At 44.1% G+C, this 17,074-nt stretch overlaps 1 protein-coding gene across 3 annotated transcripts in view; it reads right to left on the bottom strand.

The window, feature by feature from the left end:
* MLLT6 (MLLT6, PHD finger containing) overlaps positions 1 to 6,992 on the bottom strand; it is a 67,725-nt gene extending 60,733 nt beyond the window's left edge. For all 3 annotated transcript variants that reach the window (XM_084615606.1, XM_084615608.1, XM_084615607.1), the window contains exons 1-2: positions 6,431 to 6,992; positions 1,166 to 1,245 (exon numbers count right to left, since the gene is read on the bottom strand). In XM_084615606.1, the coding sequence (XP_084471732.1) occupies positions 1,166 to 1,245; positions 6,431 to 6,539 (189 nt within the window). In that variant the 5' untranslated portion in view covers positions 6,540 to 6,992. The remainder of the gene's footprint in view (positions 1 to 1,165; positions 1,246 to 6,430) is intronic.
* Between the last annotated feature and the right edge of the window lie 10,082 nt (positions 6,993 to 17,074).

The raw sequence follows: 17,074 nt of genomic DNA, 5'->3' as shown, positions 1-17,074 counted from the left end.
ATTTAGCTAGGCAGTCACCCCCTGCTCTTCTTAGGAAATAAGGTTATCACTGTCTGGTTATTATGGAGCCAGGACTGAATATCACATGAATGAACGGCATCACTGAAGCCCACTATGCATTGTCCAACAGATTTCACTGAGGGTGAGTTAAAAGAGGAGCCACCTGCAGGGCCATTATTCTCCTGCTATCTTGAAGGTAGATTGAGGGGCATAGTCTCCTGCTGAAACATTACAGTCCTCGCCAGGCACACAGGTGAGGGCCCCCCCACAGGAGGACTTGCATGTGCATGTATATTATTTCAGCTGAGACACTGTTTGCACTGTAACTAACACAGCAGGGTGTCCTTCCCTCGCAGGGGCAAGGAGGAGGAGGAGGAGGAGGGGCGTGAAATCCAGATTACCATTCCTGTCCTGACCCTCTGTTAGGAAACTATTTGCATGGGATAAAACCACCTTCAGGCACATTCCATACTCTTTACCACAGTGTATATAAAAGCAGTATTTCCCAATGGTTAGAGAAGCAGGGCGGGGTCTGGGAGTCAAGGTCTTGTTTGCAGTCCTGGTTCCAACAGGGGGTGGGATCTAGTGGTTAGAGTTGGGGTCTGCAAGCTAGGAGACATGGGTTCTCTTCCTAACTCTTCCACTTACTACTTTGCAGTGTAGACAAGCCCTTAGCTTGAGCTCTTTGCCAACTCGCTTCAATTCTGTGTGCCCACCTGTGAAACAGCTATAATATTGCCAGGACCCCTACAATCCCCAGCTGAGACTGGGGACCCTACTGTGATAGGTGCTGCACAGGTACATAGCAAGGGTTTGTCTACATTAGTTTAACTAAAGCAGTGATTTAAAAGAATGTAGCTAAATCAGTGCAAAAGGCTGCGCGGGCACTCTTAAACCTGGCTTATATTGATTCTGGCCTTGTCAACACAAGATTGGTTTGATTTAAATCAAGCAGGGAATTTCAAAGGGAGTTAGGCACTCAAATCATATTAAACTTCAATAGGAGGAAGAACATTTGAAGGACTTGGCTAAGGTTATCAGCAGAGCTGGGGTGAGAACCCACATCTCCTGAGTTCCACTTCCCACCCCACTGGACCATTCCTGGGGAGTAAAAGGGGAACAGAATTATCTAGTCAGTGTAAAGACAGGTGTGACTTGTACTCACCACCCTGGCGGCTCTCTCTTGAGATTCACATTTTCGGCAGAACCAAGGTCCGGTGGGAACCTGGACGATTCCGTAGCAAGCTGTGAGGGAGAAGCAGGAGAAAATTAATTTGGCTTTTTCATTGTTTGTTTAAATTATTCAGATTCATACACAAACAAAAAAGGGGGGAGGGCTGCCTCTCCAAAGCTATAGGCAGGCAGACTTAAATTACAAGAGCAAAAATTAAAATTAAACAGCAGCTTATCCTCCCGACTCCCACCACCAGAAAACACAATACACCCACCTCTCTCTCCCACCCCCACAAATCTGTTGGAGAACATCCTCTGGCTCTGGTCAGACCTGCAGACCCTAGTGCATTGTAAAACAAGAGTCAGTCTGAAGGCCCAAAGGAACCATTAGATCATCTAATTCTAGTCTGACCTGCAGCATAACACAGGCTGTGGAGTTTCACCCTGTAAACACAGGCACAAGGCAGCAAACTGACTTGCCTTACTAGCAGAGTGGGGAATAAAACCCAGGATTGTCTGGCTCTCAAGCCTAAGGCCTTGCCACAGGACCACAGCAGATGTCTTGCATGCAGTTAGCTTGAGGCTGCAGAGGAGGGTTTTAAAGGTAGGGAACATTCTCCTTCGATCCACAACTGGGGCCAGATCTTCCGCTGAGCTCAGCACTTGAATAAGGGACCAACTTTTCCAAAGTACTCAGCAGTTCCACTGTGACACTTCAGGCCAGACTTTCAGAAGAGGTCAGCACCCAACATGCAGAAAGCTTCTGAAAAATCTGGCCTGAATGAGAGCTGAGCTCATTGGAAAATCTGGCCTAGATGGAGTGGAGAGATGACTCCCACAATCCCCAGTCAATTTCAAATCCACCAGGTTCTGCTTTATTTAGATTTAAAATAATTAAAAAGACTCCTATCCAAGGCTCTAGGGGTGCCCTAACCATCATTAATAATACAGTAAAATTATAGCAGCATTAAAACAATCGTTTCACCAGGAACTTTGCCAGCCAGACAACTATAGAATCTCTTTTCCACCTCTTCATCACCGTGAAGCATACCCTTAGCCCTCTCCAAAAACCCTGTGAAAGAGATGCTTTTTTCAGCATGCCAGGAAGGTCACCAAATCTGGGCTATTTTGGACCAATGTGGGGAACAAGCTCCACTTTAATGTAACAGCCTCCAGCTAGCATCCAGGAAATCTTCATATTTTACCCTGCTCTTATCAAAATCTTCCCCTCTCTTTGCTCTCCCAGCATGACTGATGGTCTCCAGCTCCCACTGTGTGAACAGAAGCTCTCTCCTTTATAATCAGCCTGTTTCCCTTCTGCCATGGGGCAATCCAACATCCTGGCCATTATAACCCTTTCCAAGGACTGGCAATGTCACTTGAGGATGCCCTACCTCCTTCAACAACAGTGCCTCTCTCTAACCCATCAAGGGATGTACTTGTTGGATTTTAAGAGAGTATTGCTGACTCTGGAAGGATGCATGTGGGTTTAAAGCAACAGAAGCAAAGAGAAGACAGGGGTATGGTCATTTCTGCTTCAACTAGGATGTAGGGACCCGTCAGCAAAGAACAAATTACATCCTCCTTACTCAACCTTCAAAGCTGAGCTGACAATTGGAATGGAGTCCCCATCATTGAAACTAGGTTGGACAAAGCATCTGAAAATATAATGCCGGAAGCACTCATGTGATGTTCCCTGGGGATAAGACGGGACAGGACCACAATAAGTTTTTGCCATTTCTCTAATGCCTGAGATTTTATGTGAGCTGGGGGGGGGGGGGGGAAATGGGGGTGGTGGAGTTAAACTGAAAGGGCTGGCTCAATCCAGGGTGAGCCAAGGCATACACATAAGAAAATAGAAACTATATAAAAGCAATGACAGAGGAGTGCCTTGGGTCCATCTTTAGCAATAAGCTTACGGCAAGAGGCAAGCACTCAGCTGAACACATTATTAGTTTCCCTGCCTGTTGCTTGAACAAGAAGAGAGAAAGAAAGAAAATATAAACTGTACATGGACCAGAGTTGAAAATGTTCTTAATTTGCATTTTTATGACACTTTTGTTGAAAAATGTAATTTTGAGTTACCAAATGGGACAATGTTTTAAGGAAAATTTCCACCAAAAATTGCATTCTGTTTTTTGACCAGCTCTAATGTGAAGTTTTAAAGTAAGGTCATTTTTGGCTCTATTTTATTCATGCAGTCAAAAGCTAAATACGGTTTACCTTTGCGCACAAAGCACAAAGAGATAAATTAACAAAGCAACTCTATTTGGAAGAGAAAATTTAAAGTATGCCAAAATCATATCCAAATGCCATGGTCACAGGTAGTATAGTAAGGGAGGGTGACAAGGTTTCTGGATATCAAATAGGATGTCCCTTAAAATTATTATAACCTGAAGGAGGCAAGTCTTCCAAGTCTAAATATCTAGGTTGTATGATACTTTATACACTACTTGACGACTCAGACTTTTATAAACTCAAAAGTGGTTTCGTAGGCCCTGCCAAAACAATGTTTTCTGCCTGCTCTGCTGTCTCTGCAGCAAGTAGTAAACGTATAAAGTCCCAGTATCATTGCATTGGCTTGTAAACAAAGACATTTCAGAATCATAAAGCACTGTAAAAGTGGGAACTGTCCTAGTTACCAATTAAAAGCATATGTGTTAATATTCAGGATGGGGGTGGGGGGGAGGAGAAAGGCATAGATGCCAATGCCCAATAATCAGTAGAGAAGAAAAATATCCTCAAGTTTCTGGTATTACAAAAATAGGAAGTAGAAGAGTGACACCAATGACATTAAAACAACAAGCCAGTGTCATTTCAGAGTGACCAGCTACATGCTAACAGATCATTACAGGCATCCTGGAATAAACTCTTTTATGACAGGAGGCACTGCATCTGTTTGTGAAGAAAATTCCCCTGCAAGCTCTGCTTCTTCTGTTTAACTTCCCCTTGCTCGCCTGGTTGCAAATGACCTCTTATTACAGGTGTGAGCATGGCGTATAAGCCACAGAAGAATGCCCAACCTCCCAGTCACAGAAACCTGTATAAGAAAGTCTAGAAAGAAAGAGAACAAGAGAGAAAGAAATATTGGGGTACAATAGATAGATATTGGCTTATGTATGATAATGATGGATATTGGCTTATGTATGATAAAGAGAAACCAGGTGGGTGAGGTAATATCTTTTACTGGACCAACTTCTGTTGGTGAGAGGGACAAGCTTTAGGGCTTACACAGAGCTCTTCTTCAGGTCTGGGAAAGGTACTGAGAGTATCACAGCTAAATACAAGGTGGAACAGATAAGGAGTTAACACATGTTGCAAGAGACCATTCAAGGTGAAGAGGGCAGTCATCACCTCTGATGTCATAGAATCATAGAATATCAGGGTTGGAAGGGACCTCAGGAGGTCATCTCGTCCAACCCCTGCCCAGAGCAGGACCAGTCCCCAGCTAAATCATCCCAGGCAGGGCTTTGTCAAGCCTGACCTTAAAAACTTCTAAGGAAGGAGATTCCACCACCTCCCTAGGTAACACAGTCTAGTGTTTCACCACCCTCCTAGTGAAAAAGTTTTTCCTAATATCCAGCCTAAACCTCCCCCAAAGGACAAAGGAGGCTTAGTGGGTTACAGATTGTTGTTATGAGCCATAGATCTGGTGTCTTTATTAAGTCCATGATTTTTGGTGTCTAGCAGAGTTACGAATTTAAGTTCCCAGGCTTGGCTTTTGAAAGTGTTGAGCAGATTTCCTTTGAGGAGGACTCAGAGCTCAGATACAAAGTGATCACTTGGGAGAAGTGTTTGCCCGAGGGTGAAAGGCTGTTTTTGTCTTTTTTTTTATTATTATTTTGACGTATGAGTTCATTGGAGAGTGTAGTGATTGTCTGGTTTCACTCACCTCCTTGTTATTGGGGCAGTTAGAGCAGTACACTGGATAGATAGATAGATAGATAGATAGATAGATAGATAGATAGATAGATAGATAGATAGATAGATAGATAGATAGATAGATACTGGCTTATGTATGATGATGGCAGACAGACACCAAGTGAGACCAGGATACTTTCTATTATTAAACAAAATCACATGATAATCTTATGCTTCTTCAGCTTTTCACCATCTCCCCTTCTGCTGGACTTCCACTAAAAAGCTATTTCCCCCAGATCTGAGGAGGGCAACATTTCCAGCTCGTGTGTGTGCTGCCCTTTATGTAAAGTCATTTACAAATGCTTGTAATCCTTACTGGGGGGTGGGGGGGCGGGATAAGTGGGGCTGCCTCCCCCTGCAGGACCCAGCCTGTGAGAGGGTCCCGGTGCTGCCCCTCGAAAGGGTTAACTCAGCCCGGAGAGGCATTAATAACCCAGCCATGTGCAGCAGGGAGCAGAAGAAACACTTGGCCAGGCGAGGTCTTTTAACCCCCTTCGCAATCCTGCGGCCCGCCCGCCCCCACGTTAATAATCTGCCAAAGCAGCCAGCCCCGGTGCCTTTCCCTGCCTTTCTGTCACCTCTGAAAACCCCTGCCCCGCCTCCAGAGTGGGGGTCTGCACCTCCCATCAGATCCCCCCCCCCACACACAGACACTTTCCCTAAAGATCTTGTCCCCACAGATGTCCCCCCCGGGCCCCTACTAATAAACACACAGTCCTCCGGGAGGAAGCCGGGGAAACGCAGCCAGAGGTCCCTGCTCTCTGCGAAGGACTCCCAGAGTTTACCCCGCTCCTAATAATGACAACAGCGAATAGTAAACAACCGGGAGGCTCCCGGTTGTGTGGTGTGTTGCTTTGGCGAACCCCCTTCTGCAGACCCTCCCAAAAAAACAGCACCCGGGGCTAAGAACCCACTCCCCACTTAGCGCCCCCCCCAACCAAAAATAACCCCACCCCACCCCTGCACTCCCACCCCAGTGTAGACACACACCAGGGTCCCCAAACCGCTGTTACTCCTGCCCCCCTGCTCCGCCCCCTGGGCATAGTCCCCGACATCGCAGCAGGGCCCATGAACAATACCGTTATTTTGAACAATAGGGATAAAACAAAGCCCCCCCACACACACACACATACACCCCATTTTTCTCCCCCACCCCTTCCTCCCCCGCTCGGGATGGCTCAGAGCTTCCCATCGCTGTTCTGTGCCTGGACAGGCCGGGGTGGGAGGGGGGCGGGGATCTGGGGGTTTCCTCCCCCCCCCTTCTCCCCACACCCTTTCCGCTCCCCACAAGCAAAGCCCGGCGCTGGGGAGAGGGGTCTTCCCCTCCCTGCCTTACCTTGATGCACAGCCACGTTGCAACCGTGTCCATCGCAATAGACCAGCGGGTTCTCTGCCCATCCTCTCTCGTCAGAACAAACACAGCAGCCTCCCACCATCTCCTTCATACTTCCATGAGGGCTTCCTTTTTTCCACCCCTCCTCCTGCTAGGGACACACGCCTCCTCCTCCGTGCGTTGCCCCCTTCTTGCAAAGCTGCCTTTCACACGCTTTCCACAGGCGGGGACAGGGGTCTGGGACCCCCAGGGCAAACCCACATTGTTCCTGCCAGGAGACAATCAAGCAGAGCCAGGCGCTGGCTAAGGGCTCAGGCAGGCGCTGGAGGGTGGCACATTCCCGTCCACACACATAGGCACACACATAGAAGCTCTCCAGTCTATACAGCAATCATGGCTACGTAGAAGCTGTGTAAAATCTTAGGTTCAGGGACTGCCGCCTGACTGGGTAGGGAGCTTTTTTCTTCTTCTTCTTCTTCTTCTTCTTCTCCCCTCCTTCCTCCCTTTAGCTTCTTTCCCCTTGGAAACTGATCAGGAATCTAAGTGTGCATCCGTTCGTGTGTGCAAAACGCGGGATGCTTGCCCACCCCAGTCAGCTCGGATATCTCCGGAGTGATCAGCTAGGACCATTCCCCAAATCCTATTATCTATACAATTCCTTCTTGACAGATAGGGGCACGGCCAGCGCCACCGTCTGGCATGCATTGGCTCCTAAAAAGCTAAAATAATGATTTGTTAACCCATTGGCACCTGCTAGAAAAAGCATCTTGCCAGGGGAACAGGGAGGAAAATGGCCCCCTTGGAGTTTCACATCCATTGTGTAAGGATATCCTGACGTTAAACAGTAAAGCTGTAGCTGGAAAAGCATATTGTAAGGAGCGCAATTAGAGTACACTGGGTTAGATTATTAGGCATTAATCAGAGTTACCAGCACCAGAGTTAGGAACTGACCAGTCAATCACACACCTCTTTTGGAACCAGAAGGACATAATCAGGCAGCAGCAGAGACGAAAAAAGGAGAAGAAGGAAATACAGTACAGTACTGTGTTAAACCTAAACTACTAAAAATAAATAAAGGGAAAGCAGCATTTTTCCTCTGCATAATAAAGTTTCAAAGCTGTATTAAGTCAATGTTCGGTTGTAAACTTTTGAAAGAACAACCATAATGTTTTGTTCAGAGTTAGGAACTTTTCAGAGTTACAAACTACCTCCATTCCTAAGGGGTTCGTAACTCTGAGGTTCTACTGTATATTACAATAGCACCTGGAGGTGCAAATTAAGAGCAGGGCTCCACTGTGTACAAACCTACAGTGAAAGACAGCAACTGCTCATAAAATATTACAGTTTACATAGTCAAAGGGTGGGGAAGAAACTGACAACAGGAATAACTTGCCATAGTCATATAGCAGGTCAAAACCAGGTCTCAAGATGCCCAACCCAGTGCCCCATGCACTAGGCCGCACTGTCTGTCCCAGAGAGTAAAGCCCTAAAAAGTAGACTGGACTAAGCAATAGAAAAAAGTAGAGCGTGGGGACAGTCCTGCACTGGTTTAGGAGGGGCCTAGTAGGTGTCCTTTTAAATTGCTCAATTCTATTCCTGTACTAGTAGTAGGTGTTGCATAAGAGGTCAGAGTTGGCCGAGGAACAGAAGAGGGCAACCTCAATAAAAAGAGGATTTTAAAGTTGGGTCGTTGACATTAAACATACTTCCCTTCCTGTAAATCTCTGTTGTTCTTGTTGTTTCATTTTTAAAAGAAATCATGTAAAGAATAAGAGAATGCTGCCTCTTGGATAGAAGCTTAACAAGGAAATCACTGAACCACACGGGATCTTTGCTTGTTATTTAGTCTTTGGTTGGTTGCTGAGCCATAAGGATGGATAATCTTGAAAAGTCAGCAACTTCAGAGAAAAAAAAAACACTTTATCTCAAGTCCCACAAAGATAGACACACCTAAAAACTTTTGCAGCCTGTTATGCAAACTTGAGTGGCTAGGAGGTCAGCTATTGTTCTGAAGTCAGTCCAGGGAACCGCTGACATTAATGAGAAAAATAGCCAATATGAAATGCAACACAGTGATCCTGATATCCCTCTCACTTACACCTGTATCACTCCATTGATTCCACAAGAAGTATTCCTGATACACAGCGCCACAAATCAAGAGCAATATCTTTTAAACGGTCAACTTTCTTTTTCTGTGCAAACATAGTATTCCCCTTAGAATAGATGATCTGTAAAAGACCTGTATATCCCTTCATACTGTGCCTTTAAAAAAATATTCACATCAGACAGTGGAGAGGAAACCTTTTCCAACAGCCCTAATAATCACCAGTTTAGCATCCTTTATATTGCACCTGTTCAAGCGTTACATCAAGGGGCTGGAAGGCAGACAGTTCCCCTAGAAGTTGCCTGCTGGGCTGCTGTCTTCCTTTTATTACATTCTTTTGAGAGTCACAGGAGCAGACAATATGTTTGCCACATTGCTGGAAATTCACTGAGCCTTAGCTCACTTTTCTAGGAAGGTTTTTTTCCCCTCTTTCCTTTTATCTATTGTATTATGAATTTGTTTAAAAGGGAAAAAATCTGGTCGGTTGCCTTTATAACCTGATGGAGACCTTTATAGTTCAAGGAAATAGGGTAAAATGCAAAACATCCCCAGTTTCTTGATGGTTTTGGTTCCAGTTGGCCATGCAAGCAGGCACTTGGATTTGAACTGCAAATTTGCCTTTAAGGGATTAAGTTCCAATTTACATAACTAATCCCTGTGGTGGGGAAAGGATAGGCCAGGGAAGAAACAGCATATCTGCGTCTTGAGCAAAATCAGGAGAAAACTGCAGCCATAAAAACTGAGGCTGAACATGTTTCATTTATATTGTGCATTTTCTATTTCCTATGATTTTTAAAATGTGGTTGTACTTAGAAAGGGGGCTAGGTAAAAATGGCATATACAGGCACAAGAGAGCAGGGTAGCGAAGTCATAACGGCTGACGTGAGTTACAAAAATGAATTGTTATAACTGTTAGTTCTGCAGAAGAGGAAGCCAGATTCTATTCTGGCTCAGGCATCATGAATAGAATTGTTCACTAAGTTCCAATTGCAGAGTCATTTGTACTGGTGGTCATGATCCCAGCTTGACTTGCAGAATGTACTTGGAGTTTGAAAGTAGTTACATAGAAAATAATTTTGCTTGTAGACTGACTGACTTCATCATGGAAGCCATAAAGATACAATGAGCATGGCACCTTACGAGGCCATAGTTTCAGAGTCACTATTCAGAATATAACTGCACGTTAGTATCGTTTTTCAGATTGCACACACTGCAGCTACTTCATTTTAAAATATAAATAAATAAAATAAAAATGGGAAAAAACTTACACAAGAATCAAAGTTTCTTATACATGATTGTAAATTATACTGAATGCTCCAAGAGAACATAAAGCTATGTCTAGATTAACAAAAATGCTTGAATTTAGGTCAGGCTTAGCTAATGGCCTACGTGACATTGCAAAGTGTTAGAGCAAGGATGTATGGGGCTTCATGTATTTAGTGAGTTGTAATGATTAGACTCACATAGCTGCATGGCAGCTTAGTCTTTTCTTCCACCTCGTCTTCTAAAGCTCTTCCTTATATCCAGCTTTGCAACTAGTACCTGCTGCCTTCACCATTCCACTATGGGGAATGGAGGTTGGTAAAACTAGCCCATGAAAGTGCCATTCAGAGTTCAGAGCCAATGATAAGGATGTATCATAATGCATCTGATTTCAAACAGGGCAGGACTTGCCCACTCTTGGGAAAGAAAATCTGTGCCCTGTTTAGAGAAAATGCATTTTCAAAGTAGCTCCTTCTGTCTGAAATTTTGCCTACTTCCCCAGATGGAAGGGAGCCCTTGGATTTTAAATGGACGTGTAATAATCCCCAGACATGACAGAATCCAGGAACTACCACTTCAAAGCATGAGCTAAAGGCTTTTGGGGTGGGGGCAATCTATCTGTTCTGTGATTGTACAGTACCTAGCACAGTGGGGTTTTAGTCCATAACTAGGGCTTCTAGGTGCTACTGATAATAATAAAGGGGCAACTCCATTAGCTGGTAGCAGTATGAGGCTCTTATCCTGAGCTTGGACCAGCCACTACGAGAGAGGCACAGTGTGGGCCATGAGGACACAGTTAGTCAGTGTGGTCCATGAGGATGTTCTGCAGCTCCAGAAGACTCTTCACCACTCTCAGTCCTGCCCTTCAAAAGGGTATTCTTCATTTTGAACCCAAAGTCACTTCCTTCCCAACAGGATCTGGTGGTATCTGCCTCTCTTTTGTTACTGTAAATGGTTACTAGCATGAAGGAGAGAGTATAGGTGTTATTTAAGATGAAGACATTAATGTGACTTCCTTTAAAGTGTTGCACATGATTATTTCCTTCAGGTCCCTTGTTGTGGGTCACATTATGTGCCACATTCAGGAAAGATGATCCAAACTGCCAGCTCCCAGACCTTCCCAGTTTACCTCCTTTGAATTATTGAACTTCCTTTTTAGGCAAAGAGGCAGTGTTGTCTCCTGACCATGACACTTCATTGGGACTCAGGAGAACCAAGCTCTGTCGCCAACTCTGACACTGACCTGTTGTATGAGCTTAGGCAAATCACGTCACCTCTCTTTCCCCTTTTCTTTCTTGTCTGTTTCGATGTAGGTGTGATGGGCGGGAGCTGTCTCTCGGTGCATGTTTGTATGGTGCTTAGCGCAGTGGGGCCTTGATGTCAGAAGGGCCCTCTCTATGGTACTGTAATAATGATTAAGCATTACTTGGCTCTTTGTTTCAATGAGACTTTTAAAACACACTCTTTTTTTTTTAAATCTCTCTCCCTTTAAATCGTTCCAACTGGGCAGTGCTGAACTTTTGGTTTCCTGCCCTAAAGTCAATGATGCTTAGAAACCTGCTAGACAACATATAGGATTTCTAAAAGGTGTAATTTCCCCTCACCCAAAAAACAGTTTTGTTCCCTGGTAATAAATGGCGTGCACCCGCCAAAGCAAGCTAGGAATGTTAGCAGAGGGGCAGGGGTGGAGTGTCATATCTCACCCTGACCTACAAAATGGGAAAATGGAGATACCCATTCTCCAATATGGTGAGCGCGCCACTGTAATGAGAAGTAGGTTTTAACCTCTTCCACCCCACGTAGGGTCACAGAAAACCCACTGAAATCCACATGAGTTTTGAGTATCCTGCCGGGGGGTGGGGGGGAGGGAAGGTGGGCCCCAGCCTGCAATCAGCAAAGCCAAAGTCTCTGTTTGAATAGGAGCTTCTGCTATCTTTGCAGTGTGGTGCATGAAAAGGAGAAAAACAAGAACTTTGCCCCTGCTTTTCATCAACCGCATCCACCCAAAAAACAATTATTTCTTACATCTCTGTCCTTCTCCTGTCCCAAACAAGCAACATGTTACCAGCACTGCCAGATTTTCTAGGAACACCTACCTTTCATCTGGAAAATAAGAGGCAACTGTACACTAAAACAGACCTCTGCACCTGTGTTTATATCTTATTAGCAGGTTTACTTTCATACTTGACAGAACATAGGTTGGATCCTGCAGTCCTACCACCCACAAAGCGTGTAGCATGGTCAAGTGGTTAGCGTTTGGAGCTATGGATCACCATAGATGGGGGTCTAATGATTTGGGCAAGTCTTTTCATCTCCCACTGCCTCATTTTCCCAGTCTGTAAAACACTGATTTCCTTTTGTAAAACCCTTTGAGAGAGTTGCATAAACAGCACTAGGTAAGTACACGTTATTATTCATTAAACAATGTCATTAATAGTTGTTGTGCTGTCACCATGTTGGTCTCAGGAGTTGAGAGAAGCAAGGTGGATGAGGTAATATCTGACCTGAAGAAGAACGCTGCATAAGTTTGAAACCTTATCTCTCTTACCAACAGAAGTTGGTCCAATAAAAGATATTACCTTGTCTTCTAATGTCATTAATTACTGAAAAGGTAGCAACTGAAATATCTTTAATGCCTTCACTTTTCTTTAACCATTTGAATCAAATCAGTAGTACGTCAGTTTTGTCTTCCTGGTTCTGTCTAATTTAAAACAATAAAGTTAAGGAATATCATGTGTCACCCTCACACAGGAATGTAATAAGTTTGCTTGTGGTATATAATTACTCTTTTACCGATGAGAGTATTTTCAATGGACTTTTACAGTCAGACTGATTTTCCTTTCCCCATGACTCTTGACTCCCACATTTTTGTAACACACTGCCTATACATTTATGTTTGCAAGTGTTTTGTCCATGTTGGTCCCAGGATATGCGAGAGACATGATGGGTGAAGTAACATCTTTTATTGGACCATCTTCTGTTGATGAAAGAGACAAGCTTTGAGCTCCACAGAGCTTCACCAGACCTGAAGAAGAGACCTGGGGAGCTTGAAAGTTTGTCTCTTTCACCAACGGATGATGGTTCAGTAAAAGATATTACCTCACCCACCCTGTCGCTCTCATACATTTATGGACCATTACCAACTTACCTCTCTTTCTCTTCTCCACCTGCCTCCTCCACTAGGGGACATGTGGTTTCTGAAGGTCACATATTGGAAAACAGTTTTGCTGTTTCCTCATTTGTTCCGTGACACCTTCTTCCCCAATGGAGGAATGTGGGATAATCAGTCTATATAACAAGGAACATGCCCATATAAAATCCAGTTTAACAAACTTAGTGGGATGATCCTATATCAATAATCATTATAATTATAATACTTATAATAATACATTAATCACAGAAAAATATATAGATACCTGACCATTAACAGAAAAATGCAGGACATGATCTATGTCTAGAGATCTTATAGATCAAGATGTTGAAAAGTCCATACTTAAGTACCTAAATAAGTGGACTAATTTTCAGAAGTTCTGAGCACTCAAGAGTTCCCTAGCCCCCAGTCCTGCTACCATGGAAGCAAAACTTCCGCTGGCCATCCCTCCTCTGAAAATCAGGCTACTTTATGGACACCACCGCCAGCCCCCCAAAACAAAAACAAAAAAGGAGGCAACACAGAGCCACTTGCTGTTTTTGAAAATCTTGGCCATCACTTATACTGGGAAATAACATGTGTATTTGGATGTTGCTTGGCCTTATATTCTAATCTTTTCCAAGCAGGGCATGTGCATGAATGTGTGTATGTGCGTGGACTGCACTTAGCACATTGTTGGTGCTACTGGACAGGAATAATAGATATCAAGAAGCTAGATGAAGGCTTTTGCTATCGATGGATTAGATTTTTGAGGATGGCAGTACTGGAAACCTCTGTCTCACCCACCCGCTCACCCACCCACCCCATGCTTTGTATCAGATTGTAAGCTTGTACGTACATTGTAAGCTCTTAGGGGCAGCATCTTTTTGGTTTGTGTTTGTACAGCTCAGTGGGGTCCCGGTCCATGACTGCAGCTCCTAGACACTATGGGAATACAAAATAATAAAATATAAAATAATAAGGCCCTACTTGAATTGCGGGATGATGTAATTGTGGCTGAGTTGAGGACAAGACAGGGAAAATCACAGAAAAGTAATAATGGACCTTTATTAACTGCAGCAATTTCAAAAAGCCAGAGAAGATCTATTTGTTTAATAAAAATTTGCTGGAACAATATAAACAGTCAAGTATGATGTTACGCATGGGGCTGACAGCAGAAGTTCCACCATGTGCGGGGCTGACATCCCAAGCCCCAGCCGCCTGGGGCTTACAGCCTGTGCCCTACACGCTATCAGCTCGGATAAATGGGGTTCTACTGTACTAATGGGGGGAAAGGTGTGTATTGCAAACCCCCAAATGTATGCAAAGTTGTGGACTATGCAAAGTAAGCTAATTAAAATCAAAAGCCTAATATTGTGGGATCCACTATTTCTGCAATATCGCAAATTAAGTAGGGCCTGAATAATAATATAATAATAATATAATACAATTAATTAATTAATAATAACTTGGCAGACACAGCAGAGAGGCCAAGAACTGCATGGGCCATGAAGACTGAACTCCCCCAGCTATCTTTACAGAAAATCACACACACATTACATCTGAGGCATGCTGCCAGGGCAATCTACTTGGGAACCAGTAGATAAACTGCATCTTTTATCCACTAGAGCTGTCAAACTGACAACTCTCAGGTACTAAATCCACACAGCTTTCCCCCTCCCCCCCTCTGAAGTTTTATGCTCATATGCAAATTAGTTGCAAATATGCAAAACAGCTCAGTACATAACATTACATAACATGTCACGCAGGGAGCTGCACAAACCTTGGCAGTTCTGCACACATGCATGCCTATGTATTTCTTTCTTTCTTTGGAGGGGAGGATGAGTGCTGGGTGGCACATTTCCCCACATCTGCTTCCCTAATTGCACCCCTGTCTAGATCAGTGTGTCTTCTGGAACAGCTCCCTTTTAAAAAGGGATTATTCCTAGTAGCAGATCTGCCTCTGATCCTGGGTCTTTTTTTTCTTTTCTTCCTTTCTGTTAGTGAGCTGCTGCTTTGGCCCTGGGAAGCTTTGATGTGTGTGTCTCTCTTTCTCTGTGGTTTCTCTGTCCCTTGCCTTGCCACTGGGAGGTGAGTCTCTTCACTTTTGCTCGCTCGGAAGAGCTGGGGCAGATCTGGCAAACAGAAAATTGTTTTCTCTCACTCTCACTGACCTCCTCCCTTCCACCGCTACAAGGGGATTGTGGGGCTGAGCGGAAACTCGACAGTCTCTGACGCCTTCCCCCACCCCTTGGCTGTGGCTGTTATCGCTTCTGCTCAACCTGCAGCTGCCGGTCCCTGTGCCTGAGATCAGCTCCCAGCCCCTTACAAAAAAAAAGAAAAAAGAAAAAAGAAACCCCCCCCCCCCAAGACAGGAGCAGGCAGAAAGGGGAGGGGGTGCAAGAAAGGCGTCACCTAGGGTGCTGTTTCTGAGAATCCGGCCAGCCTGTGTGAAACCTCAGTGAATATATTGACAGGAAATGATCGGTGGTTTTTTTGGTACGTGGGTTCCCAGCGTCTAGCTTTGAGATTCAAGCAACAACATCCTGGCAGTGTGTATGGCTGCGGGGTGGAGGAGGATGCAGAGCTGTGACTGCTTTGCTGAGTGATTGGGAAAGAGAGAGAGAGAGAGTGATGAGGGAGAGAGGCAGATGTTTGGGGGTGGGTGGGAGATTTATGCCTTATGTAAGGAGACACAGCCCTATATTTGGGCATCCATCCCGGCACAAACCTAGCCCTGGGATGGCCTTACCAGGAGAGAGGAACTGGTGCCTCCCAGTGACAAACACCCTAATCAACCGGCTTTCCTAAATGACAGATACCTCCAAACCCAACTTACCCCTTGTCCCAAATGTCCCCTGTACCAAGGACTGCCTGCGAACCCATATGCTTTTCTTCACAGAGTCTCACAAAACCTGTAGTCAAATCTATCTATCTCTTTTCACTGCACCTAACCTCAAAGGCTAATTTTGTCTATCTCCATCCCTAGATCCTAGAATACTGATCTATCTATCCTACACAGCAGAGGGTTACTAACCCTCCTTAGAAACAGAAAAACAACCCTCTTGTTTTATATAAGGACCATTCATACACCAGCTCAAAACATTTCACATGCCATGGAAATCAAAATGGGCCCTGAACTAGGAAAGTTAAAATATGCTCCCAACTTTGCCCCCTTGCAACCAACATAGTTTTAAGAAGCCAAATAGAAAATATAAAGTAAAATTCAAGCGTGTGCAATATGCCTGATTTCAGTGCAATTACACCATGAATGAATTTGGGTCATTATGATTAATTTTCGACTCTCCCCGTGTATGAGAACTGTAGAGATGGAGTTAAATATAAAAGGAAAAGATCAGGAATCCCCTGCAGACCACTGTGAGATTTTTTGAGCTGCAAGCATCTTTTTATGCATGCTAGAAAAGATGATGGGGCTGTGTTTTTTAATAAGAGCTACAAAGAAAAACAAAATTTTTCCGTTGTATCTTGAGAAATTTGCATGCACAATTCTCAGATGCTCAGTAGGTTTACTAAAAATGTGCTAATTATCTTATCAGAGGAAGTAACTATTTCCTCTACTGATATTCTGTTACCTTATCGTGGGCACTGGCATGTCAAAATTGCTGTTAATGTTATTCCGTAAACCATGTGCCCGTTTGGTTTGCTGTTAAAGAAAGGATTTGATATTCTTGTTACATGCCCTGTTACTCATCACAGATTCTGAGGTTGTAACTTGTTACTCAGATTATAGTCACTGGTGAATCATAGATTGTCCCCAGGAGATGGCAGACAGTCATATTCTGACACCATTACTCTTTTTGAATAGCAGCATATTTCACAAATAGTCTTGGTAAAGTCAATGGGGCTACTTGTTCAGTAAAATGCTGTCTAATTTGAGTCAGCGTGTTAGAATCCTTCCAGTCCAGAATATTTTGGGCCTGATCCTGCTTTCCCTGGACATCTAATACGCTGATTAAAGTAAATTTGCCAAGATTTTCAAAAGCAATTAGTGATTTTCGGTGCCCCAATTTGTAGACACCTTAAAGAAGGGACTGATTTTCAGAAAGTGCTGAGTCCCTCTGAGTCCAGCTCCTTTAAGATGCCTCAAATTGGACATCCAAAATCACTGTCCCCTTTTGAATATCTTGGA

This window comes from Lepidochelys olivacea (genome assembly GCF_965140295.1).
Source record: "Lepidochelys olivacea isolate rLepOli2 genome assembly, chromosome: 27".
NCBI lineage: Eukaryota > Metazoa > Chordata > Testudines > Cheloniidae > Lepidochelys > Lepidochelys olivacea.
The sequence above is the reverse complement of the archived record's forward strand: the minus strand, read 5'-3'. Positions and strand labels throughout refer to the sequence as shown.